The sequence below is a fragment of the Scyliorhinus canicula genome, chromosome 19, assembly GCF_902713615.1.
Source record: "Scyliorhinus canicula chromosome 19, sScyCan1.1, whole genome shotgun sequence".
In the NCBI taxonomy this organism is placed as follows: domain Eukaryota; kingdom Metazoa; phylum Chordata; class Chondrichthyes; order Carcharhiniformes; family Scyliorhinidae; genus Scyliorhinus; species Scyliorhinus canicula.
This window is the reverse complement of record NC_052164.1, coordinates 103,719,519-103,746,287: the sequence shown is the minus strand read 5'-3', so window position 1 is coordinate 103,746,287 and position 26,769 is coordinate 103,719,519. Positions and strand designations below refer to the sequence as shown.

The 26,769-nt window shown below is 50.3% G+C and overlaps 1 protein-coding gene across 1 annotated transcript; it reads right to left on the bottom strand.

Moving 5' to 3' along the window:
* Window positions 1–24,576: 24,576 nt before the first annotated feature.
* Window positions 24,577–26,210, bottom strand: bcl9l (bcl9 like). The gene is made up of 2 exons (XM_038779358.1): window positions 25,796–26,210; window positions 24,577–25,233 (listed from the first exon to the last, which is right to left on the bottom strand). The coding sequence occupies exons 1-2, from the start codon at window positions 25,932–25,934 to the stop codon at window positions 24,932–24,934; spliced, it is 441 nt and encodes a 146-aa protein (XP_038635286.1). The 5' UTR covers window positions 25,935–26,210; the 3' UTR covers window positions 24,577–24,931.
* Window positions 26,211–26,769: the final 559 nt, after the last annotated feature.

The following is a 26,769-nucleotide window of genomic DNA, read 5'->3' as shown; positions in this document are numbered from 1 at the left end:
TCAGCAGACAATGCAGAAAAACATCATGCTCTGATTGGCTAAATCCCCTTGGAGCAGGAAAGCAGACTGCTCCAAACGCGACTCGGCACGGCAGCAGAATGGTTAACATCGCTGTCTCACAGTGCCAGGGACCCGGGTTAACACTGCTGTCTCACAGTGCCAGGGACCCGGGTTAACATCGCTGTCTCACAGTGCCAGGGACCCGGGTTAACATCGCTGTCTCACAGTGCCAGGGACCCGGGTAAGCACTGCTGTCTCACAGTGCCAGGGACCCGGGTTAACACTGCTGTCTCACAGCGCCAGGGACCCGGGTTAACACTGCTGTCTCATAGTGCGAGGGACACGGGTTAACACTGCTGTCTCACAGTGCCAGGGACACGGGTTAACACTGCTGTCTCACAGCTCCAGGGACCCGGGTTAACACTGCTGTCTCACAGTGCGAGGGACCCGGGTTAACACTGCTGTCTCACAGTGCCAGGGACACGGGTTAACACTGCTGTCTCACAGCTCCAGGGACCCGGGTTAACATCATTGTCTCACAGCACCAGGGACCTGGGTTAACATCGCTGTCTCACAGCTCCAGGGACCCGGGTTTGATGTGTTATCTGTGTTGGTCGAACATTGACTGCAACTGGATGCAGTAAAACGAGAAACAGGCTTCCGACACAGGAGATGGTCCAACTCTGTTTTATTGAACCTGTTGATTGCTGTACATAATCTGCTGTGGGTTGACACTCTATTAACCTAACTGATAACCTCCTACTAGCTTGACCAGACTAGCTCGCTATCACATGGTGATGATGTTCATTGGCCTGTGCACTGTGACTATCTCCCTAGCTTGTCCTGTGAGAGAGGGAGAGCCTTAATGCCCTGTGGGCTTTATAGTGGTGGTGTCCTGTTTGATGATTGGTTGTTTTGTGTTGTGTGTGTTCATTGGTTATCCTGTGTGTCAATCACTGCCTGTCTGCATCTCATGATATACATGAGAGGATATTATGACATCTCCCCCTTTTAAAATAAATTTTGGAACATGGCTGTTTATACATGCATAACTATGTACAAGTGGTGAGTGAATGAACATATGTACATGGGAAGGTGTCTATCGTGCAGATACAGAGCAAACTGAACAACATTGACAAGATTTAAGTCTATAGACTCAGTCTTTGTGGTGGGCGACAAATTCTTGTCGATCGCTGCAGAGGTGGTGGGGGAGACGCCGGCACCTGGACAGGCGGGGTGGCTGCCATCTCGGTGGCCTTGTGGACAGGCAGGATGGCTGCTATCTCAGTGGCCTTGTGGACAGGTGGGGTCGCTGCTAGATCGGTGGCCTCGTGGTGCAAGACGTCTGGAGGAGACATGATGACATGCGGAGAAGTGCGGTCGGGTGATGGGTAGGGAACTTTGCGCAGCGCCCTTCTGTTGCGCCGTAAAATGGAGCCATCAGCCATTCGGACAACGAAAGACCTGGGGGCAGCCTGTCTGACGACAACAGTTGGGGCTGACCAACCTCCCTCAGGCAGCTGAACGCGAACAACATCGTCTGGAGCCAGCGCAGGCAGATCCGTGGCATGAACATCGGATCTTCTGCTGGTCCCTGGATCGCTGCACTTTCTGCAGCACGATGAGGTGGTCAAGGTCTGGAACATGGATGGCTGGAACAGTCGTCCTCAGGTTGCGGTTCATGAGCAACTGCGCCGGAGACAAACCAGTCGACAGAGGGGTTGCCCTGTATGCCAACAGCGCCAGGTTAAAATCCGAGGCTGAGTCTGCAGCCTTGCACAGCAACCGCTTGACAATATGGACCCCTTTCTCGGCCTTCCCGTTTGATTGCGGATAATGGCGACTGGATGTGATAAGCCTGAAGTGGTAGGATCGTGCAAAGTCGGACCACTCTTGGCTGTAGAAACATGGACCGTTGTCACTCATTACCGTGAGTGGTATCCCGTGCCTGGCAAACGTCTCTTTGCGGATTTGATGACGTGTTGGATGTGAGGTCCGACAGTTTCACCACTTCCAGGTAGCTGGAGAAGTAGTCGACCAGGAGCACATAATCACGCCCATTGGCGCGAAAGAGGTCTATCCCCACCTTGGACCACGGAGAGGTCACAATCTCGTGCTGTTGCAGCGTTTCCTTGGGCTGAGCTGGTTGAAACTTCTGGCATGTTGTGCAGTTGAGGACCGTGTTGGCAATGTCCTGGCTGATGCCTGCCAGGCTACTACATTTCTCGACCCCCAGGTGACCCTCATGGATCTGTCTGAGCACCATGCTTTGCATGCTTTGGGGAATGACAATTCTATCTAGTTTAAGAAGGATCCCCTCAACAGCTCATCCTTAATGTTGAAGAACTGGGGGCACTGCCCCTTTTGCCAGCCATGGGCGAGGTGCTTCATCACGCGCTGCAGTAGGGGATCATTGGCAGTTTCTTCGCGTATTTGTATAACTCGTTCATCAGTGGCTGGGAGGTTGCTGGCACACAGCTGCACCTGTGCTTCAATGTGGCGAATGAAGTCGCCCTGTTCACACGGTGTGGTGACGGATCGGGATCGAGCATCCGCGATGATCAGTTCCTGACCTGGTGTGTAGACGAGTTCAAAGTCATATTGGTGGAGACAAAGAAGAATTCGCTGTAGCTGAGTTGTCATGTCATTTAAATCCTTCTGGATTATGTGGACTAAAGGCCTGTGGTCTGTTTCCACCGTGAACTTTGGCAGACCGTAGACGTAGTCATGAATGTTGACTATTCCTGTCAGGAGACCCAAGCACTCCTTTTCGATCTGGGCATATCGTTGTTTGGTCGGAGTCATGGCCCTGGAGGCGTATGCCACTGGAGCCCAGGACGAGGAGTCGTCTCGCTGGAGGAGCACCGCCCCAACGCCATCCTGGCTTGCGTCTGTAGGTACCTTGGTGTCCTTGGTTGGGTCAAAGAACACCAGTACGGGGGCTGTGGTGAGCTTCGCCTTTAGCTCAAGCCACTCCTTTTCACGTGCGGGCAACCACTGGAACACTGTTGACTTCTTTTCGAGATGCTGGAGGGCCGTGGTGTGGGCTGCCATTTTGGGAATGAATTTCCCGAGAAAATTTACCATCCCAAGGAAACGTAGGACCGCCTTCTTGTCCTCCGGGGTCTTCATGGCGTTGATCGGCAGCACCTTGTCAGCGTCAGGTTGCACACCCTGCTGTGAAATGTGGTCACCCAGAAACTTCATAGCGGACCGACCAAATGAGCATTTGGCCCTGTTGAGCTGGAGGCCATTTCCGTGAATCCTCTGGAAAACCTGTTTGAGGCGAGCAATGTGATCCTCGGGCGTTGTGGACCAGATGATCACGTCGTCCACAGCGACTCGCACCCCCCTCGATGCCCTCCATCATTTGCTCCATGATGCGATGAAATACTTCGGAAGCTGATATGATACCGAAGGGCATGCGGTTGTAGCAATAGTGGCCGAACAGAATGGTAAACGTGCACAGCTTCCGACTGGACACGTCCAGCTGTATTAGCCAGAAGCCACGGGAGATGTCCAGCTTGGTAAAGAATTTGGCATGAGCCATCTCACAGGTTAACTTGAGAATGTGAAGCAAGGGTTAATAGCTAGAACAATCCAAACTTAATGGGACACATTAGTGGAAAGTTACAAATAAGGGAGTTATTATTGAATTCGTGAGCCGACTCATGACAATAAGCCGAATAGCTTTGAGAAACAAGGAAGATGGCTGGATGATGGAATATGAAATGTGGGAGCCATTGATAAAGTGGCTGAACACCTGGTGTTTTGCTAAAATTGCTATACGCTCATGTGCCAATAGATAACCTCAATGTCTGTAAAATTATGTATTGAAAATATGACAATAACAAATTAATCATGTACTAAACATTTGGTAAAAACAAGCTGTAATCTGTACTGGAGGCAAGCTCAAGTGAATGTAAGGGACAGCCCCTTAAAAAAATATATAAAGATAGGATGCTTTGGGCAAAACTTTGGCACACTCAGAGGTGTTTCTTTGGAATACCTAGAGGGCTGCCCAATAAAGAATATTCTAAAGTACGAACGTGTTCGAGACCGTTTCTTCCGGACTGAGAGACAAGTGAATTAGAGACACATTCACAAACTCTTCCCGCTTTGGGATCGGGTCGTGCTCGCGCATGATGTTGCGGTTCAGGTCTTTGGGATCAATGCAAATGCGGTGTTCACCAGAGGTTTTTTTTACGCAGACCATGGAGCTGACCCAGTCTGTTGGTTCTGTGACCTTTGAGATGATGCCCTGGTCGTGGAGGTCTTGTAGCTGCTTTTTTCAGACGATCCTTGAGAGGAGGTGGCACCCGGCGTGGTGCATGGATCACTGGAGTGGCGTTCGGCTTGAGCAATATCTTGTAACGATATGGGAGCATGCCCATTCCATCAAACACGTTGTGGTATTGCGTGAGAATGTCGTCTATCTCGGCCTGGAGATTCACATCGGGCGAGGCAGTCGCCGGTGTCGAGGACATGGTGTGGACTCCCTGGACCAGATTCAGGAGCTTGCAGGTGCGAGCACCGAGCAGGGATGCCCTGTCAGGCCGAACGATCTCGAATCGTAATGTTGCCTTGACTGCCTTGTGAGATACCCCTAGCTGACACGATCCACTGGCAGCTATGGCATTGCCATTGTAGTCAAGCAGCTGGCAGGCTAGTGGAAGAATGCTTGGTTGGTCATGGATGCTGTCGAGGTCTGACTGTGATATGAGGTTCGCAGACGCGCCAGTGTCCAGTTTAAATCGGATGTGAGCCTGGTTGACTGTGATGACAGCACACCACTTGTCTTCAGGATCCACACAGAGGATCGAATAGCGGTTTGCAGGCGCGGTGGAGACCAGTTCGCGTGTGGTTATGATGCCCACCTGATACGGAGACTCGAGGCAGTCGGCATCGGGGTCCGTTGGGCTGTCGGGATCCGAATCCTGCATGCCATGTTGTACCGAGCGGACACTTCTGCGCTGCAGCTGGGATCGCCGGCTGTTGCTCAGTGAAGCGGACCTGCATAAGGCTGCGTAATGCCCAGGCTTCCCACACTGTAGACATCACCCTCCTTTGGCTGGACATTGCCGCTTTAAATGGGCGGAGCCACAATTCGGACACGTCATGACGCTGACGTCAGCGCGTTCCGTGCGCCATGGCGCATGCGAAGTGCGGTCGGCCGACGTACGCACCTGCGCATTAGGGTTTTCGGCCTCATCGTCCACCCGGTCGTGGCGCGCATGCGTATGGACCCGGGAAAAGCGCGCAAAACGGCCACTCTCCGCGATGCTCAGGCCTTGCATCTGTGCGATGGCCTGCACCCTATCTGCCTCGTGGGAGGCCAGCTTTGCAGTTTCTGCCACCCTGATGTGGGAGTAACAATTTCTGGCATGCTCATGGACTACACACATCTCGATAGCAATGGAGAGGGTCAACTGTTTGATTTTGAGAAGCTGCTTCTGCAGGGAGTCGGACTGGACCCCGAAAATGATCTGATCCCGGATCATGGAATCAGCCGTCGAGTCATAATTACATGACTGCGCTAGGATGCGGAGATGGGTCAGGAAAGACTGAAAATGTTTATCCTTACCCTGAAGCCTCTGTTGGAAGATGTACCGTTCAAAGTTCTCATTCACCTCAATGTCGCAGTGGCTGTCGAATTTTAGCAGAACTGTCTTGAACTTCGTCTTGTCATCGCCATCGGCAAACGTGAGCGAGTTATAGATGTGAATGGCGTGGTCCCCCGCAATCGACAGGAACAGCGCGATCTTTCGAGCATCTGATGCTGCCTCGAGGTCGGAGGCCTCGATATAGAGGAGGAAGTTCTGTTTGAAGACTTTCCAGTTGGCGCCGAGGTTGCCGCAGATCTGGAGTTGCGGAGGAGGTTGGATCTTTTCCATTTCGCTGGATGGCTGCGTGCTGGTCGTTGCAGACTCACTTGAGGTAGGTTCGTTAGAGTTAATAACTCTCTGGTACCACGATGTGTGATCCGTGTTGGTCTAACATCGACTGCAACTGGATGCAGTAAAACGGGAAACAGGCTTCCGACACAGGAGATGGTCCAACACTGTTTTATTGAACCTGTTGATTGCTGTACAGAATCTGCTGTGGGTTGACACTCTATTAACCTAACTGATAACCTCCTACTGGCTTGACCAGACTAGCTCGCTATCACATGGTGATGATGTTCATTGGCCTGTGCACTGTGACTATCTCCCTGGCCGTGTCCTGTGAGAGAGGGAGAGCCTTAATGCCCTGTGGGCTTTATACTGGTGGTGTCCTGTCTGGTGATTGGTTGTTTTGTGTCGTGTGTGTTCATTGGTTATCCTGTGTGTCAATCACTGCCTGTCTGCATCTCATGATATACATGAGTGGATATTATGACAGGGTTAACACTGCTGCTTCACAGTACCAGGGACCCGGGTTAACACTGCTGCTTCACAGTGCCAGGGACCCGGGTTAACACTGCTGTCTCACAGTGTCGCAGTGGGTTTCCTTCGGGTGCTCCGGTTTCCTCCCACAGTCCAAAAGATGTGCGGGTTAGGTGGATTGGCCATGCTAAATTGCCCTTAGTGTCCTAAAAAATAAGGTTAATTTGGGGGGGGGTTACGGGTATAGGGTGGATACGTTGGCTTCAGTAGGGTGATCATTGCTCGGCACAACATCGAGGGCCGAAAGGCCTGTTCTGTGCTGTACTGTTCTATGTTCTACTCACACAGAAGTGAATGGCCTCAGAGCGCAGTGCCAGGGACCCGGGTTAACACTGCTGCCTCACAGCGCCAGGGACCTGGGTTAGCACTGCTGCCTCACAGTGCCAGGGACCCGGGTTAACACTGCTGCCTCACAGTGCCAGGGACCCGGGTTAACACTGCTGCCTCACAGCGCCAGGGACCTGGGTTAGCACTGCTGTCCCACAGTGCCAGGGACCCGGGTTAACACTGCTGTCTCACATCGCCAGGAACCTGGGTTAAACACTGCTGTCTCACAGTGCCAGGGACCCGGGTTAACACTGCTGTCTCACAGTGCCAGGGACCGGGTTAACACTGCTGCCTCACAGCGCCAGGGACCTGGATTAATACTGCTGCCTCACAGTGCCAGGGACCCGGGTTAACACTGCTGCCTCACAGCGCCAGGGACCTGGGTTAACACTGCTGTCTCACAGTGCCAGGAACCTGGGTTAACACTGCTGTCTCAGTGCCAGGGACCCGGGTTAACACTGCTGCCTCACAGCGCCAGGGACCCGGGTTAACACTGCTGTCTCACAGCGTCAGGGACCCGGGTTAACACTGCTGTCTCTCAGTGCCAGGGACCCGGGTTAACACTGCTGTCTCACAGTGCCAGGGACCCGGGTTAACACTGCTGTCTCACAGCGCCAGGGACCCGGGTTAACACTGCTGTCTCAGTGCCAGGGACCCAGGTTAGCACTGCTGTATCACAGTGCATGGGACCCGGGTTAGCATTGCTGTCTCAGTGCCAGGGACCCAGGTTAGCACTGCTGTATCACAGTGCCAGGGACCCGGGTTAGCACTGCTGTCTCAGTGCCAGGGACCCAGGTTAACACTGCTGTTTCACAGTGCCAGGGACCCGGGTTAACACTGCTGTCTCACAGCGCCACGGACCCGGGTTAACACTGCTGTCTCAGTGCCATGGTCCCGGGTTAGCACTGCTGTCTCTCAGTGCCAGGGACCCGGGTTAACACTGCTCTCTCACAGTGCATGGGACCCGGGTTAACCCTGCTGCCTCACAGTGCCAGGGACCCGGGTTAACACTGCTGCCTCACAGTGCCAGAGACCTGGGTTAGCACTGCTGTCTCACAGTGCCAGGGACCCGGGTTAACACTGCTGTCTCACAGTGCCAGGGACCCGGGTTAACACTGCTGCCTCACAGTGCCAGGGACCCGGGTTAACACTGCTGTCTCACAGTGCCAGGGACCCGGGTTAACACTGCTGCCTCACAGTGCCAGTGACCTGGGTTAACACTGCTGTCTCACAGTGCCACTGACCCGGGTTAACACTGCTGCCTCACAGTGCCAGGCACCCGGGTTAACACTGCTGTCTCACAGTGCCAGGGACCCGGGTTAACACTGCTGTCTCACAGTGCCAGGGACCCGGGTTAACACTGCTGCCTCACAATGCCAGGGACCCGGGTTAACACTGCTGTCTCACAGTGCCAGGGACCCGGGTTAACACTGCTGCCTCACAGTGCCAGGGACCCGGGTTAACACTGCTGCCTCACAGTGCCAGGGACCCGGGTTAACACTGCAGAAGTGAAGGTGAGCGTAGGGTCCCACAAAGTGTAAATCTGACTGGGTGCGATCTGGGTGAGCACCACCTACATACACCCCAGCCCAGTGAGTGGACCGATCTGCCGAGTCTTTCAGAACTTTGTTTTTATTTCCGAATTCCAGCATCCTCAGTATTTTAGTTTTATTCCAGATTTGCAGTGACGACTGGGGGCCACACAACAAAGCATTTTTACAATCGCTGTTGTGATCAGGAATGTGCTGCCCGAAAGGGCGGAGATCCAATAATAACTTTCCAAAGGGGAATGAAGGACAAAATATATGTAGAACAGCGGCGAAAGAGCAGGGAGTGGAACTGATTGGAGAGCTAGCACAGACCCAAGGGGTGGAACGGCCTCATTCTGCACGATGTGATTCTATGACGGGCGAGAGGAGAGTGTTTATCAATACAGAGTTTAATCGCTGCCTCGGGACACCCAAACTGCTTTATCTCTGATCCATGATTGTTGAGTTTTAGTCAGTTTCTGACACTGGAAATGCTGACTCTTGTTTTTTGATGTAAATCACACCAGAGAAAGGAGTGGGGAAGGAAGTTCTCTCCTCTCCTGTATCTGCTACCTCCCCATGCTCCAGTTAGAAGCATTTACAGTTTGCAGTTTCGTTTGAACTAGCATCAGTGGAAAATCTGATAAGGCGCTTTGAAGCAACTCTTGCTTTTTGCTAAAATCTCACAGCTGATAGTTCAAGCTCTCAATTTCTGATAATTCATCCTGGGTACCTCAACAGATGGAGTATGTCTCCCTTCAACGAGTTAATGGGGGAAACTGCAGATATGTGTTTAAAGTCAAACTCCTATTGCTTCCCAGGGAGAAGACTGAGGTCAATCAACAGATGTCCTGGGAAAGAGGGTTCTGAAAAATGTAAATTAGAGATGGAGGCAGAGAGAGAGAGAGAGAGAGAGAGGGGGGGGGGGGGGCAGGGGAGAGATGGAGAGAGAAAGAGATGGAGAGAGAAAGAGATGGAGAAAGAGATGGAGAGAGAAAGAGATGGAGAGAGAAATAGATGAAGAGAGAAATAGATGAGGAGAGAAAGAGGAGGAGGCGGAGAAAGAGGGGAGAGAGACAGAAAGGGGGGAGGCAGAGAAATAGAGGGGAGGGAGAGAGGCATAGAAAGAGAGGGAGAGAGGTGGAGAGGGGAGAGAATGAGGGAGAGAGAGAGACAGAGAGCAAGAGGTGGAGGTAGAGAGCGAAACAGGGGGAAGCGGAAACAGAGGGAGCTGGAGATAGAGAGGGGAGAGAGAGGGGAGGTAGAGAGAGAGAAAAGGCGATGGAGGGAGGGGTAGAGGAAGAATAAGGGATGGGGAAGAGAGAATGGTGATGACATGTTCATCAATACATTGGTCTCTATTTAAAGGGCTCAGAATGGTTGCATCCTCTATTGGACCTGGAAGGTTCTGGAAGCAAATCAATGGAAGCGAGACCTGGGAGTTTCCTCCCCACATCTTCTTTTCCCTGTGGCGAGGATTTGAGCTGAAGCAGGAGTGTGGGTCCCAGAGACATGGATTCAGTGTCACCTAAGGTTCAATCACCTTCTAAAGGCAGGAAAGATGGATAGAACATCACAAACTCCCCTCGAACCTCCCCAGCACTCACCTGGAGAGCACCTCCTCAGCTTCACTCATTTCTCTCTCTCCACGTGACTACTTGGGTCCCGACCTGTGCGACCAACACACGCTCACTGGAGAGCCATCTCACTCCCATCCCTCTCTGCATAATGGTCTCCACTCCATTGTCCACACACAACCCACTCCTCACATTCACAACTTGCTGTTTCCACCCATTGCTGGAGGAGCAAGGATACAATTCCCAGGAGAGACCACTCAGCTGCAGACGGAGAGACTGGTTGACAACAACAAACTCCACCCAGCTTATACATCATGTTCTGGGGTCGAGTTGGTCTACAGTCTGAGTGTTTGTGCCAGTGTCAAATTTGAACAAATTCAAAGAAAACCAAAGGAGGTCAAACTGTGAAAACATTAGGTTTAATCCCCTCTGATCTGGTCACAGACACGAGCTGCAAACACAAATCTGGGGCAATTAGACAACAGGTTTGAGGTCCGACTCCAGGAACTGCTGCACGTGCGCAGACCAACAGCATGTGTCGAAAATCACTGGCATTGTGTACATTCCTCACCCCATCAGGTGATGCAATTTTTGGGGAACAAGACATTCCTAATATCGGGGATATGGACAGGTCTGGGGGAAGCTCAGGGGCCTTGGAGTGACTGCGTGTCCACAGGTCCCTGAAAGGTTCCAAGGCAAGTAGAGAAGATGATCGCAATGAACACGCTGAGAACTTAATTGAGAAAGTGGAATTGATTGGTAGGTTCCTTATCAGCTCGTGCACAGAATGGTCTGAATGTTCTCCTCGCCGGATAACGTTATTGCAGTCAGAGGGCAGTGATGTGGTCAGTCACTGAGGGACAACAATCAATGTGGGATTGTAAGAAATCTTACACCAGGTTAAAGTCCAACACGTTTGTTTCGAGTCACTAGCTTTCGGAGCACTGCTCCTTCCTCAGATGAATGAAGAGGGGGGTTCCAGAAACATAAATATAGACAAAGTCAATGATACCAGACAATGCGTTGAATACGAGCATTTGCAGGTAATTTACAGACCCAGAGAGAGGGGTAATGCCAGGTTAAAGAGGTGTGAGGATGTTGCATGCCCAAGGCAGATTGTACAGAGGGAGGGACCCCACACAGCCGGTGATGCTGATATGGGGGGGGGGGGGGGGGGGGGGGTTCTCCCACACGGCCGGTAATGGTGATATGGGGGGGAGGGGTCTCCCACACAGCCGGTAATGGCACTTGCTCCAGATGAGTCATAAATGCTGAATTTCTGTTACCGTTAACTGAAATGTCAATATCTTCACAATGTTCCCCAAACCAGTGCCAGAATTCAGTTCTGAAGAAGTCTTACGGATTTGAATAGTCAACTGTGTCTCTCTCCACAGAAGCTGTCAGACCTGCTGAATTTTCCCCTAATTTTCCATTTTTGTTTCAAATTCTTGTCTTTCCTCTCCCGCAGGTGCTTGACAGGTGACCCAGTAGCTGGAGGAGGGCAAACATTTTGGGGACCCACACCCCAGCAGGGACTCCATTATCGTTAGCTCTGCAGCCACAGTCAGATGAGTTTGGGGGTGGGGGTGTGGAGTGGAGAGGTCCCATTGGTTTGTGTAGGACATTATCCCCAAATTCTCAGCTGGACACAGATGCTGAGCCTCAGATTCTTCAAGCAAGACGATTAGTGCGAGGTTCTGTCAGCATTTCCCGGGGTATTGCTAGTGATCGGGGAACATTGGGGGTGTCTGTCTCCAACATGAATGCCAGGATGTGTCAGGCATCACTGATGCTCATCTTCATAAAGAGAGACCACCTATAGAGAACATCAGAGACAGCAAGGAACTGAGTGCATGCTGATCCTGAACATTGATCAACATGCTCTGCTTCAGTAGGATGAAGGAAAATCTGCCCTGGCTGTTCAGCACCTGACTGGAGTGAAGCAAAGTGCCCTCCAGCTCTTGGCTCGCTGGGAGCAATGTGGGCCATGCGCAGGAGGGCAGAGAAAAGGCAGATAGAATAGAATCCCTTTGGTACAGAAGAGGCCATTCGGCCCATCGAGTCTACACTGACCCTCCAAATGCGAACCCCACCAGGTCCTCTCCCCCGCCCTATCTACGCAACCCCACAACATTGATCATGGTCAATCCACCAAACACCACACATCTTTGGACTGTGGGAGGAAACCCACACAGACACGGGGAGAACGTACAGACTCCACACAGTTACCTGAGGTTGGAATCGAACCTGGTTCCTGGCGGTGCTGATGCAGCAGTGCTAACCACTGTGCCATCCATGAAAGTGGGCGCTCTGCTCAAACCATTCCCCTCCCACCCTCGGACCCCCTCAGTGAGAATGAACGGCTGGTCTGTCTCTGTACAGGTGCTGGTAGGATAGTGTGTGGTGAGATTCTCATGGGCTCTGAACCCAGATAATGTCAGAGACAGAGGAGCAGTAAAAGGGGAATGAGCAGCTTGTCTTGGACACTGCTGAATGCACAGGGGTAACACCATGTAGGAGTAATAGAAAAGGCAAGAGGAAGGTGGCTTAGTTGCAGAAGGGGATTCACTTGGGTGTTTATAACACTCTCATTGTTGTCATGTTTAGGGAAATGTAAATAAATGAAGTTTACTTGAACTCCATTTTCCTGCCATTTCCATTGTCGCATCCTGAATTTCAAATGGACATTAGCCATTGGAGAAGGGTCTACGCAGATTGGAAGATGAGCAAATGCTGTGAATGTGGTGGAGTGTTTCTGACAATGATTTCAGTTGGGTGGGGGCAGTGGACATAGTTTGGGTGATAAATAACTGCTTCACACACTCAGGTTATCCGTACTGTGCCAACACAAGTTTGGCTGGCAGCCAGGTGAATGGAGATTGGCATTCTGGCCACATCAGCTCCTCCTCTGAGGATGCCAAGCACTCATCACCTTCGCCTCTCTGTTGTCCAAAGCTCAGGAGATCATCAGCATTGTAGACACCATTGTTTAGATACTGAAAGACATTCTCAGATCTCCCAAGGACCTGAATCACACCTTCAACAACTCAATGGCTGCACGTGTGTCTCTTGTTTTACCTCCTCTGCATCAATGAAAAGGATCCTCACGGGATATCATGAGCCATGTCCTTAGAGCGTTGTCCTCATCTCCAAGGAGCCACTCGCTGACTCTGTTAGGAGGTATCAATACCGGTGTGAAATATGACTGTCACAGAAAGGACACATCATGAAACTTCCAGGATATTGTTCACACCCATCCATAAACATGTTCCAGTGGCCACAAACCAATTCGACATTGAGGGAGTTGAATCCCTTTTGATTGAAGAAAACTCCAGAAAGATCAGAGAGTGGCCTTGATGGCCACATGTGAAAAATCAATGATTCTTGTACCAGTATTTATCAACAACATCAGCAAATGTAACAGCTAGCTGTCTGACCGCCTCACACTGCCTTCATCGTAACAAAGTGAAAGTTTAGTAATGTTCCTGCCAAACATGGCACCATTACCTGGAAGATACACTTCCAGCCCTGAAAATAGCGGCAGCAGATCCCAGAAGGAACCAGATGTGAAGAAATTCAGGGTTGTGGTGACCTTGAAACAATTATCAATGTTTGTTCACCTGGTTCCTGGATGGCACAGGAAGAAACCTTACAACACGAGGTCAAAAGTCCAATAACCTGTTGACTTTAACTTGGTGTTGTAAAGCTTCTTACTGTGCCCCAACAGTCCAACGCCGGCACTCCACCATCACTGGAAAGGAGGTCTAGTTCCAGGTTAGGGTCTGGTTAGATGCCAGCAAAAACTCCTGTAAAGCCGGTGCCCTCCTGAGGCACTGTAGCTACATCATGTCCAGGTGATCCCGTGTATTACCCTCTGCTGGGGCATGATCACCTCCTCTAAATTGGATGTGTCCACCCCTCTATCCTGCGGAGTGATAGGTGGCTGCAGAGAAGGCAGCTCTTGTAGCTGCTGCTATTGTTCTTCATCAGAGGCTGAAGATAACGTGCTCACATGCTGCAAGTGCTGACAGCAGCGAGTTGAGGTCAAGGAAGTGTGAAAGTTGTGAAATGACTTCTAAATCATTAGGGACCACCTGTATAGAAGGTGAAAAGCGACTCTCAGAATAATGTGAGCACAACACTTCATATAGGCAGGGCAACAGCTCTGCAGCTTCACTCTTTAACGAATCTGCAGCCTATCAGTTCTATTAATCATGATTACAGCTGTGCCCTTGTTGGTTGACCCTGGTGAGTTTCACATTTGGGAAAGCTGAATGTTAATTAGAATGCTGGGTCAAAGACTTAATTAATTTTTATATATTTGACAAATCCACTAGGGTCTTGCTACACCTTGGACTGCATCTCCACTAAAAGTGGGATGTGGGTGGGATCATGTCAGGCTTCCTACAGCTGGCACCGTTTCTCGATTGCACCCTCTTACCCCTCTTTCCTCGGTAGTTACAATTGGGGGCGGGGGGTGGGTTTAGGAGAGAGTTTGGCGAAGAGGGGTCTTGGTGCCCAATTGACCTTCCTTTCTCTTCCAGAGTTGCTCAAGCTGAAATGCTTAATGTCAAGCTATAGATATTTAGCACATGGCAAACAGGATATTATTGAGAAAAGTTGTAACATAAACCTGGCTGAGAGCAACTTGCAAAGCAGGTGAGGAGGAGATAACATCAAACTGTGGTGGCAGCTTCAGAGGACCTAGTATATTCAAAGGGTGTTGAGCAACACAACTCATTTCCTGGATCAAAAAGTCAAAATTTTTAACTCGACACCTTCATAACAACAGATAATTAACTGTCAATCAAAGTCAACTGATTGTGGAGATTTCATCAACATTGTTTTGCATTTCCCGGGGAATCAGAACCCCGAGAATTGTATGACATGAATTCGCTCGTGTCAGCGTGGTTCTTGCTCTCAGTAACATGGTTCTGGTTTTGAGTCTCAATCCAGTGCTTGAGCTGAAGGAGCGCTGCATTGCCAGAGGTACCGTCATTCAGGTGAAAGATCAACCTGAGGTCCCATCGGCCTGCCTGGGCACTATTTTGAAGACGAACAATGTGTTCTGCTCAGTATCCTAACCAATGTTCATCCTTCATGAACCAACATCACAATAAACAGGTATTTGGTCATCATCACACTGCTGTTCAGGGAGCTGTTGTATTTCCTTTGCAAAAACATTGTAGAAGGCAGTGGTGTATTGGCATCGTCACTGGACTAGCAATCCAGAGGTCCAGGCAATGCTCCGAGGACCCAGGTTTGAATCCCACCATGGCAGGTGTGTAATTTGAATTCCATACAAAATCTGGAATTAAAAGTCTAATGATGTTCACAAAACCATTGTCGATTGCCGTAAAAACTAATCTGGTTCACTAATGTCCTTCAGAGAAGGAAATCTGCCGTCCTTACCCGGTCTGGCCTACATGTGGTTGAGTCTTAAAAATGCTCTCTGAAGTGGCCTAGCAAGCCAATTAAGGATGGGCAGTAAATGCTGGTCCAATCAGAGATATCCTCATAGAATCACAGAATTTATAGCGCAGAAGGAGGCCATTCGCCCATCAAGTCTGCACCAGCTCATGGAAAAAAGCACCCTACGCAAGGTCCACACCTCCACCCTGTCCCCATAACCGAGTAACCCCACCCAACACCAAAGGCAATTTTGGACACGAAGGGCAATTTAGCATGGCCAATCCATCTAACCTGCACATCTTTGGACTGGGAGGAAACCGGAGCACCCAGAGGAAACCCATGCAGACATGGGGAGAACGTGCAGACTCCCTAGACAGTGACCCAAGCCGGGAATCGAACCTGGGACCCTGGAGCTGTGAAGCAATAGTGCTAACCACTGTGCTATTTAATGCAATTTTGGGTTCCCAAAGCTAATTTTATTAGCTTTCCAAACTTGTGTTCCTACTTTTAATGTGAGGCCCAATAACCAGATTGACCTGTAACCCAATGGCAATTGAGTATACTCACCACCCAAACATCTTACTCACACTGCACATACACAAATGGGTGGCACAGTGGTTAGCACTGCTGCCTCACAGTGCCAGGGTCCCAGGTTTAATTCCGGCCTCAGGTGACTAATTGGAGGCTGTACGTTCTCACCCGTGTCCTGCGTGGGTTTCCTCCGGGTGCTCCGGTTTCCTCCCACAAGTCTGAAAGACGTGCTGTTAGGTATTTGGACATTCTGAATTCTCCCTCTGTGTACCCGAACAGGCACCGTAATGTGGCGACTAGGGGATTTTCACAGTAACTTCAATTGCAGTGTTAATGTAAGCCTACTTGTGACACTAATAAAGATTATTACAAACCTAAACATCTCATTCACATGGGCTGTGCGGTTATGCTTCAGGTGTACAGATCATTGGTGAAACCACATCTGGAGTATTGTTTACAGTATCGGTCTCCTTATTTAGGAAAGATGTAAATGCTTTAGAAACAGTTCCGAGAGGGTTTGCTAGACTAATACCTGTAATGGGCAGGTTGTCTTATGAGGAAAGGTTGGAGAGGTTAGGTTTGTATTCACTAGAGTTTAGAACCAGGGGGGTGAAAAGTTATTGGGGATCGGCAGAAAATGTGGGGATTTCGTAGAATTTACAGTGCAGAAGGAGGCCATTCGGCTCATCGAGTCTACACCATCTCTTGGAAAGCATCACCCTACCCAGCCCATACCTCCACCCTATCCCATAACGCCACCTAACACTAAGGGCAATTTTGGACACAGGGGCAATTTATCATGGCCAATCCACGTAACCTGCACATCTTTGGACTGTGGGAGGAAACCGGAGTACCCGGAGGAAACCCACGCACACACGGGTAGAACGTGCAGACTCCACACAGACAGTGACCCAAGCCGGGATTCGAACCTGGGATCCTGGAGCTGTGAAGCATTTGTGCTAACCACTATGCTACCGTTGCTAACCCAATTTAGTTACAATCAGATCGGGTGACACGGTGGCGCAGTGGTTAGCACTGCTGCCTCACGGCGCTGAGGTTGCAGGTTCAATCCCGGCCCCGGGTCACTGCCCGTGTGGAGTTTGCACATGCTCCCCGTGTCTGTCTGGGTTTCACCCCCGAGCAACCCACAAGATGTGCAGGTTAGGTGGATTGGCCACACTAAAGTGCCCCTTAATTGTAAAAAAAAATTAATTGGTACTCTAAATTTATGAAAAAAACATCTGATTCACATCACATCCAAATTCCACACACCGATACTCTGCCTCGTATACATCACTGGATTGTCTCTCAAGGCAGAACGGAGCAGAAGCAATGCCACTCTCTACCCACAAACAACATGGACCAGCCGGGAAAAAACTGCACGATACAGTGGGATCGAACCAGCGACAAGAGAGAATCAAAAAGGCCAAGGAATATCGGCCTTTCTCTTAAGGGGAATGGGTTTATAAAGTCTGGAAATCAGGCTTCTGCCGTACAGTGTCAGCCTCCATCTGGAGAATCTATGTTCAGTTCTGGGGGTACAGTGCAGCTTCTGCAGAAGGTTGGGTTGCATAAACTTTGCTTGACTATTGAAGGACAAGGGCAGCAGACAACACGGGAACACCACATTTAGAGGTCCCACTTGCCACCCTGACTTGGAAATATATCGGTCGTTCCTTCACTGTCACTGGGTCAAAATCCTTGAACGCGCTCTCTACCAGCACTGTGGGGTACCTACACCACATGGACTGCAGAGGTGGGCGGCACAGAGGTCAACACTGCTGCCTCACAGCGCCAGGGACCCGGGTTCAATTCTGGCCTTGGGTGACTGTGTGGAGTTTGCACGTTCTCACCCGTGTCTATGTGGGTTTCCTCCGGCTGCTCCGGTTTCCTCCCACAGTCCAATGGTGTGCAGGTTAGGTGCGGTTACTGGGATAGGGCGGGGTAGTGGGTCTAGGTTGGGTGCTTTTTCAGAAGCTCGCTGCATACTCAATGGCTGAATGGCCTCCTTCTGCACTGTAGGGATGCCATGGATTGTATGGAAGGCGGCAGCTCACCATCACAAGGGCAATTGGCGATGGGCAGCTTTGCTCACATGCTGTGAAAGAATTTTTGAAAAATTAATACAAGATTTAATTAAACTATTTAAGATGATTAAAAGATTTGATCGGGTCGACATCTATTTCCTTTGGTTGGGGGTGGGGGGGAGTTCGGAACCAGAAGGGATAACCTTCAGATTAGAGACAGCTCGTTCAGAGCTAATGCCACATGCCAGGTGGGGAAATCTGGAACATTTTCCTGCAAAAGTCTGTCGATGCTACGATGGGGGGGGGGGAGGGAGACAGAAACATTTAAGCTGAGATTTTTGAACTTTTGTTTGGCAAAGATATGATATAATACGGAACAAAGGCAGGGGAGTGGGGTGGGAGATGGAATTCCAACCGTGCAGAAGGAGGCCATTTGGCCCATGAGTCTGCACCAACCCTCTGAAAGAGCACCCTACCTGGGCCCACTCCCCCACCCTATCCTTGTAACCTCATCTAACCTGCACATCTTTGGACATTAAGGGGCAGTTATCGCGGCCAATCACTTAGCCTGGGCATTTTTGGGACTGTGGGGGGGGGAAACCAGAGCACCAGGAGGAATCCCACGCAGACACGGGGAGGACGTGCAAACACCGCTCAGTGACCCGAGCCGGAATTCAACCCAGGTCCCTGGCGCTATGAGGCGGTGGCTAACCACTGTGCCGCCCACTAGCAGCTAGCCATTAGACGGACAGCAGCTCAAAGGACCCAGTACCCTTTCAAATCTGGGGCTGTCAATAAATTAGCCCAAATCTGCGATGTGTTATAATGAGAGTCCCTGCAGCCACACTCGGGCAGCATTTGTAAAGAGAAAATGGTTCTGATGAAAGTCATCAACTGGTTTCTCTCACCACGCCTGCTGCCCGAGTGCTCCAAGCATTTCGTGCCGTGTCCAGTAACGGCACTTTGCTGTTATTGGCTGATGCGCGCTCTTGGCAACTGAAGTACAAAAGGAGTTTCAAAGTTTCTTATCTTAGATTTGGAAACACCCACTGCCACATCGCAATGACTCACATTCTGCCCCGTGGGCTGAAGCTGATGGCAATTATTCATTTTCTTGCAACTCCCAAAGCTGCTGACACTTCACATCAGTAGGAGGAAAATGATAGATTCCTTACACAAAGATGTAATCGTTAAGAAACTGAAAATTGAATAAATAGAAGGCAGCATGGTTTTCAAAAGGGAAGGTCATACTCGAGCAACTTATTAAAACCTCTGAGAATAACAGAAGGGGTAGATAAGGGCAAGGCAGTAGACCTCATATTTAAATTTTCAGAAGGCCTTTGAGAAAGTATCGCATTGTGACATAGGGCAGAACATGTTCACTCAAAAAACAAGCTGCAACAGAAAGGGTAGTGCAGCAGGCTACGAAACAGAAAACAAGGGGTAGAGGTTAAAGGCAGTTACTGACGAACAAATGTTGGTAAGTGGAATTCCATCAGGCTTAGCACTGAGATCACTGTGTTTACTATTTACATAAGCTACTTGGAGAATGGAGAGGAAGACACAATAACGACAACCTGCATTTATATATATTTTTAATTCATTTTTGTGATGTGGGCTTGGGCCAACATTTATCACCCATCCCTAATTGCCCTTGAGAAGATGGTGGAGAACTGCCTTCTTACACTTGCTGCAGTCCATGTAGTGTAGGTATACCCACTGTGCTGTCAGGGAGAGCCAGGATTTTAACCCAGCAATAGTGAAACGGCAATATATTCCAAGTCAGGATGGTGAGGGACTTGGGAGGGGAATTTCCAAATGGGGGTGCTTCCATAATAATAATCTTTATTGTCACAAGTAGGCTTACAATAACACAGCAACACTGCAATGAAGGACGGCACGGTGGCTCAGTGGTTAGCACTGCTGCCTCACGGCGCTGAGGGCCCGGGTTCCATCCCGGCCCCGGGTCACTGTCCGGGTGGAGTTTGCACATTCTGCCCGTGTCTGCGTGGGTTTCACCCCCACAACACAAAAATGTGCAGATTAGGTGGATTGGCCATGGTAAAAAAACATTTTACAAAATTACCTCTTAATTGGGAAACAAAATAATAATCGGGTATTCTAAATTTAAAAAAAACACTGCGCTGAAGTTAACTGTGAAAATCCCCTAGCCGCCACATTCCAGCACCTCTCCAGAAGGAGAATTCAGAATGTCTAAATTACCTAACAAGCACGTCTTTCGGGACTTGTGGGAGGAAACCGGAGCACCCGGAGAAAACCCACGCAGACACTGGGAGAACGTGCAGACTCCGCACAGTGATCCAAGCCAGGAATGAAACCTGGAACCCTGGCGCTGTGAAGCAACAGTGCTAACCACTGTGTATGTGCTCCATGTACCTGCTGCCCTTATCCTTCGAGATGGTAGAGGTCAGGCCTGGATGGTACACACGGCTGCTATTGTGCTTCGGTGATGGAGGGTTTGAACGTTTGTGGAAGGGGGAGCAAACAAGCGGGGCTGCTTTGTCCTGGATGGTGCCGATCTTCTGAGTGTTGTTGGAGCTGCGCTCATCCAGGCAAGTGGAGTGTGTTCCATCACTCCTGACTTGTGCCTTGTAGATGGTGGACAGGCTTTGGGTGGGTCAGGAGGTGAGTTACTTGCCACAGAATTCCCAGCCCCTGACCTGCTCTTGTAGCCACAGTATTAATATTTTAAATAATATAAATTTAGAGTACCCAATCATTTTTTTCCAATTAAGGGGCAATTTAGCGTGGCCAATCCACCTACCCTGCACATCTTTGGGTTGTGGGGGTGAGACCCACACAGACATGGGGAGAATGTGCAAACTCCACACGGATAGTGACCCAGGGCTGGGATTTGAACCCGGGTCCTCAGCGCCCTATACAGTATTAATATGGCTAGTCCAGTTCAGTTTCTGGTCAATGGTAACCTCCAGGATGTTGATAGTGGAGTACTGAGTGATGGTAATGCCATTGAATGTCAAGGGGCGATGGTTTGATTTTTCTCTTATTGCAGATGGTCACTGCCTGGCATTTGTATGGTGTGAATTTAACTTGCCACTTGCCAGCCCAGACTTGGATATATGACACTTTAATATCACCTGACAAAAGACACTTCACAGGGACATTCTAAAGGAAAATGTGACACCAAGCCAGTAAGGAGCTGTTCAGGTAAACAGCCCAAGCCTTGGTCAGAGATGGGTTTTAAGGAGCATCTTAATGCAGGAAAGTGAGGGCAGCACGGTGGCACAGTGGTTAGCACTGCTGCCTCACTGCGCCGAGGTCCCAGGTTCGATCCCAGCTCTGGGTCACTGTCTATGTGGAGTTTGCACATTCTCCCCGTGTTTGCGTGGGTTTCGCCCCCACAGCCCAAAGATGCGCAGGGTAGGTGGATTGGCCACGCTAAATTGCCCCTTAATTGGAAAAATGAATTGGGTACTCTAAATTTTAAAGAAATGGAGGAAAGCGGGGAGCAGTTTAGGGCGAGAATTCCAGAGCCTGGGGCCCAGGGCAACTGAAGGTGCAACAATTAAACCGGGGGATGTTCAAGAGGCCCAAATTTACGGAGCGTTGTGGGGCTGGAGGAAACGACAGAGATAGGGGGCCATTGAAAACATAAATCAGAAGTTCAAAACGGAGGAGCTGCTGAATCTAAGTGGCAGATTAGCTGAAGTTAAACAGAATTGAGAATATTCTGGAAACATTGATCAAGAAAGGCCAAGCTCGAGTTTTGAAAGTCTGGGAGGAAAGGTCAGCTGACAGAGGCGAGGAGTCACATCCTGATCCTAGGAAAGGGTGTTTGGAATGGGAGATAATTGAACCCATGCAGTGTGCAATCAGATTGCACCATTTTCACCTCTCGCCCCTTGTTTTCCCTGAGAGATTTCCCCAGTCTCTCCTCTGGAAGTTATTCACACTCAACCCCCACAAGAGCTCGCTGCTCCCTCGGAGATTTCCTCACGTTGACTCTTCCATCTGGCTCCAGGGATCTTGTGATGAGTCAGAAATGCTGACATGTTCTTCTCAATAAAAATGTTTACTCTTACAAATCAGTTTTTTAAAATCTGATTTATTTTATGAATGTCTGTATTATATAAAGAAAGAAACAAAACCAGCCTGTGGACCAAAAGGTGCAAAAAAAAAAATGTTTCAAATGATGGATGGACTGTGACAGTTAAATCTATCAGAGAGACACCATCCCGATAAATTTCCCACCTCCCGAGATCTCCAGCTGAGATTCCCTCCATCCGGTCCCCTTGAGACCTCGGAAACCCTTTCATCAGAATCGGAAACTCTGCCCCAAGAACTCCCTCTGAAAAACTACCCTTGGAAGTAACAACCCCCTCTCCACAACCGCAAATTAATATCTTGGACTAGGCTCAAAGCCCCTGTCAGGACCCCCGAATACACTAGCAGCGTCGCCCAACGGGCAGGTATCACAGGCTGGGAAAGGAGCGGCATTTGGTGGGGTCGGGGGAGAGGTCAACATGAGCTGCAATCCCCACCCCTCCCCCAATCAATCGGTCGCTAATCCTGGGCCACTAATTCGCTATATTGCAGAATTCGCTCTTGGGGATCATATCCCACCTTGTCCAGATAAAGCCCTGCATTGCACCCCATCCCTGTGTGCACATGGCGTCAACTGCTGACAATCAGGGCAATTCCCTATCCCAGCTTGATCCAAAAATTAATCCATGGACGTGAAATACTCTGAATGGCAATGAGCCCTTGGCATGACCTGGCAGTGCTCAGATACCCAGCTCCCATGTCTGATCCATTAGACCATTTGTGATTGAAATGGTGGTGGTGGTGGGGTGGGGGGGGGGGGGGGGGGCTATTTAAGAGAACACTGAGGGACCAGGAGTAATAACGGTTGTACATGATTCACCCACACAAAGTCCCGATCGCAGGGACACCCTGACACAGACCAACATTAACAGTGTTACCCTCACCTGCAATCCAATGGAGCGGGAACACGGGAGCAGGATCGTGGAGCGGAAACATGGGAGCGGGAACATGGGAGCGGGAACATGGACACATGGCACAGGCTGCCAGCTCTGAGGGGGACTTTAATGTTCCTAAACTGAAAGATAAATGTATCCTTCCGTGGCTCGATAGCCATTACACTGAAAATGGTTTTACAACCAGATGTGACTGATGTGAGACTGCAGACTAACCACAAGTTAACCCTCAACTATAGGTTAATCAACAACCCCCCCCCCCCCACCTTCAGTTGATCATGGGGGTGGATATAGGGTCACAATTTGAACTCAATGCTTAGACAACGTGGTTCAGGGAGAACAGTCTAATCTGCAACAAACAGCCAGATTTGGGGGGGGGGGGGGGGGGGGGAGTTTGCTCAGGAGGGTTTGGAAGGAAGAGAGGACAAGGAAATACCCACATCACAAAGCCCCTGCTCCAGGCTCCCTGCCCTGGCCATCACTTCCCTCAGTGAACGGTTTTGTGAAAGGCCCACACATGAGTGCGTGGATCAGCTCAAAGAGTCAAACACCAATAATCAGAGAACGCTGGACCCGAGACACAGTCACACCACCAACATCCTCCCCCTCGACACCCAAAACCGCACCCCACCCCCGCAAACTTGTGTCTCAATCCCCGCGCCTGCCTCTCCAAAGCAGAAACCAGCTTGGACGAGGCGACACAGATGCACATTCTGTTCCCGTGTCAGCGTAGTTTCCCCACGGCGGTGAACCCATGATACAGGAAGCGGGTTAGGGAGCGGGGAGAGGAGGGAGCTCTGATCCCACAACTGGGGCCATGGGCCTGCACGTTAGATCTCTTTCCAACAGGGAAGCGTCTGCTTTGGAAGAGGAACTCTGCTTTCCGTAATTTCCCTGTCACAGTTCTAGATGATTCTCCAGCGAAAACACAGAATTACAGGAATCGTAAAAACAAATCACAGACCGAGGCAGAATATATACAGCAAATAAAATCCCTTTGCACAACAGCATGTGAGGAAACCAACGAGGGGAGAGAGAGAGAGAGAGGAGGGAGAGAGAGAGAGAAACAAAAAAATTTAATTGAAAACACAATATCTGGAAGTCTTTCTGTCAAGCTCACTCTGTTAAAAAATATTTTTTCACATTTCCCCACCACCCCGCCCCATCTTGGTATAAACTCTGTCTCCTCGGTTTCTGGCCTCAACTTTTCGTAATAAAATTACTTAATCCGCCCCTCCCACCGCCACTTTTCAACTTGCATAAATCTGAATTGTACGAAAAGACAAGAGGCTAGAAGGGTAAGTTGGCAGTGTTTCCAGGTCCAGGGACAAGGTGATGGGCGCATCTAAAGACATGCTCTCTGTCTCAACTGCTGGGGGAACATGATGCTTTGGTGAGGTGTGGCTCCAAGTACACCCACCTGGGGGGGGATAGGCCTGTGTCCTGCTTGTCCGTACATCTCTCCCGAGAGCGAGAGGCTCCTCTGTTGTTTGGCCTGAAGCATCATATTCTGTTGCTGTGGAGTCAGAGAAACCTGATGAAGACTGTTTCCCATCATGCCTGTTGAACTGGCATGCCTGTCCTTCCCATTATGGAGCCAGGTACCTGGCCGGATGGAAAATGTGATATTCAGGCCCCTTTGTACCTGCTGCTGTCCTGGAAGATTGGGTCTGTTGGGGGGAGCTTGCTCCCACATCATGCTCTGAAGGTTTCATGAGGTGAGGATGGAAGACGGAGCTTTCGATGGTTGGGAATCGCCATTCGGGAAATACTGCAGCGTGCTGCTAGGTCTCTCCGATGGAATGATGCGCGAGAGATGAATTCTGGGATGCCAACTGGCTGAGGGCCTGATCACGTCCTGAAGTTCTGGATCGTTGAGAACTGAAGCCACTCCCGAGAGCTGGTAGCTGTCCACAGTCGATCGACTTGACACACCCTTGACCATCAGGTATGGAGAGGGGGTTGTTGTTGCGGCTGCTGAGGGGGTCCTGATCCGGCAGGGACCCCGTGTGACGGGACTCCCTCGTCGTGTGGCATGGCCATGCCTGGGGGGTACACCTGGTGCATCGCAGAGCCTGGGGACTGCAGGGCATTGTGGGACTGGTGCTGCATTCCGCTGGAGGATCATGGGGTTCTGAGGTAGCGTCTGGGGGCCGCCACCAGGCATGGGGCCCACACGGTTGCCCCAGGGGGTCCTGGGGGGGGTGCACCATCATGGGGCTTTGCACAGCCATTCCAGGACCATGCCCCTCGTGCATCGGGACGTTGGGCCCCATCAGGCTGTGGGGACGGCATCATGGAGGTTGGGGGTTCGTGCGAGAGGGGCTGCCCCACCATGCCCATCGCCAGGGGGCTGTTGGCAGACCCCGATCCTGGCCCACTTTGCGATACCAGGTGCATCTGGGCATTCTGGTTTCCGCTCAGACCTGCAGAAAAAATGGAAGAACTTTGAGTTTTAAACAATATCCCCAGTGCCAAGGATCCACAACATCTGGTATTTCTACCCTGCCTCAAGGACAGTAACAATATTCTAAGGCAATTCAAGGAGTATTAATAAACAAAATCAACACTGAGCTAAATAAAGAGGATTTACGACACAGAGCTGGTGATTGGTGCCTGTTTTATGGAAAGGTACTTAGCGGGGTTTCCAGAGATGGAGGCAGTGCAGCTAAAGACACAGCCGCAAACCACGAACCATCATAAACCATCAGAAAGATTTCAGAATTGACGAACTCAGTCCTTTTTGAAAGACCAGACTCCACTCCATTGACAAAGATTAAATATTTATCCCTCAATCAATATCATGAAAAACGAGATTATCTGGTCAACATCACACCGTCTGTGCCAACTTGGTTTGCTGAAATTGGCGAGTCTGCTTCCCACAATACAAGAGTGACAACACTTCAAAACCCAATCCACCAGCCATGGAGTTTCCTGCCGTGATGATGCGCTGCAAATGCGATATTTCTCAGCCTTGAGCTCACTCACCGGGGACACCCGAGGGTTGGATCATTGCATCGATCGCTACCGGGATCAGCTCATCATCGGAGGTGGCGATGGTTTTGATGGCATCGTGGTAAAGCGGGGTGGAGCTGGGCATGGCGTACTTGGACATCTGCGACATCATGAGCGAGAGGGGGTTCTGGGAAGGCGTCGATTCGGGTGAATTGTAAGGCAGGGCGGGACCAGGACGGGGTGCAGAGGCCAAGGGTCCTGAAGAGCAGACAGTGAACAAAACGCAGATACAACAACATTCACCACAAACAAACCCCAACAATTACAGTAAAATGAAAAAGCAGAAAACCAACGGAATGGTCTCCAAAATCTGAGTATTTATTCACTTTGTTTTTCTTTATAAATTTAAATTGCCCAATTCATTTTTTTTCTCCATTTAAGGGGCAATTTAGCGTGGCCAATCCATCTACCCTGCACATCTTTAGGTTGTGGGGGCGAAATCCACGCAAACACGGGGAGAATGTGCAAACTCCACACGGACAGTGACCCAGAGCCAGGATCGAACCTGGGACCTCGGCGCCGTGAGGCAGCAATGCTAACCACTGTGCCACCGTGCTGCCCTGTGTATTTATTCACATCTTTATTGTGAAATTACTGACTCTCACTGGGGTACGGGTCCCACACACACTGACTCTCACTGGGGTACGGGTCCCACACACACTGACTCTCACTGGGTACGGGTCCCCACACCATGACTCTCACTGGGGTACGGGTCCCACACACCATGACTCTCACTGGGGTACGGGTCCCACACACACTGACTCTCACTGGGGTACGGGTCACACACACACTGACTCTCACTGGGGTACGGGTCCCACGCACAATGACTCTCACTGGGGTACGGGTTCCACACACACTTACTCTCACTGGAGTAAGGGTCCCACACACACTGACTCTCACTGGGGTACGGGTTCCACACACACTGACTCTCACTGGGGTACGGGTTT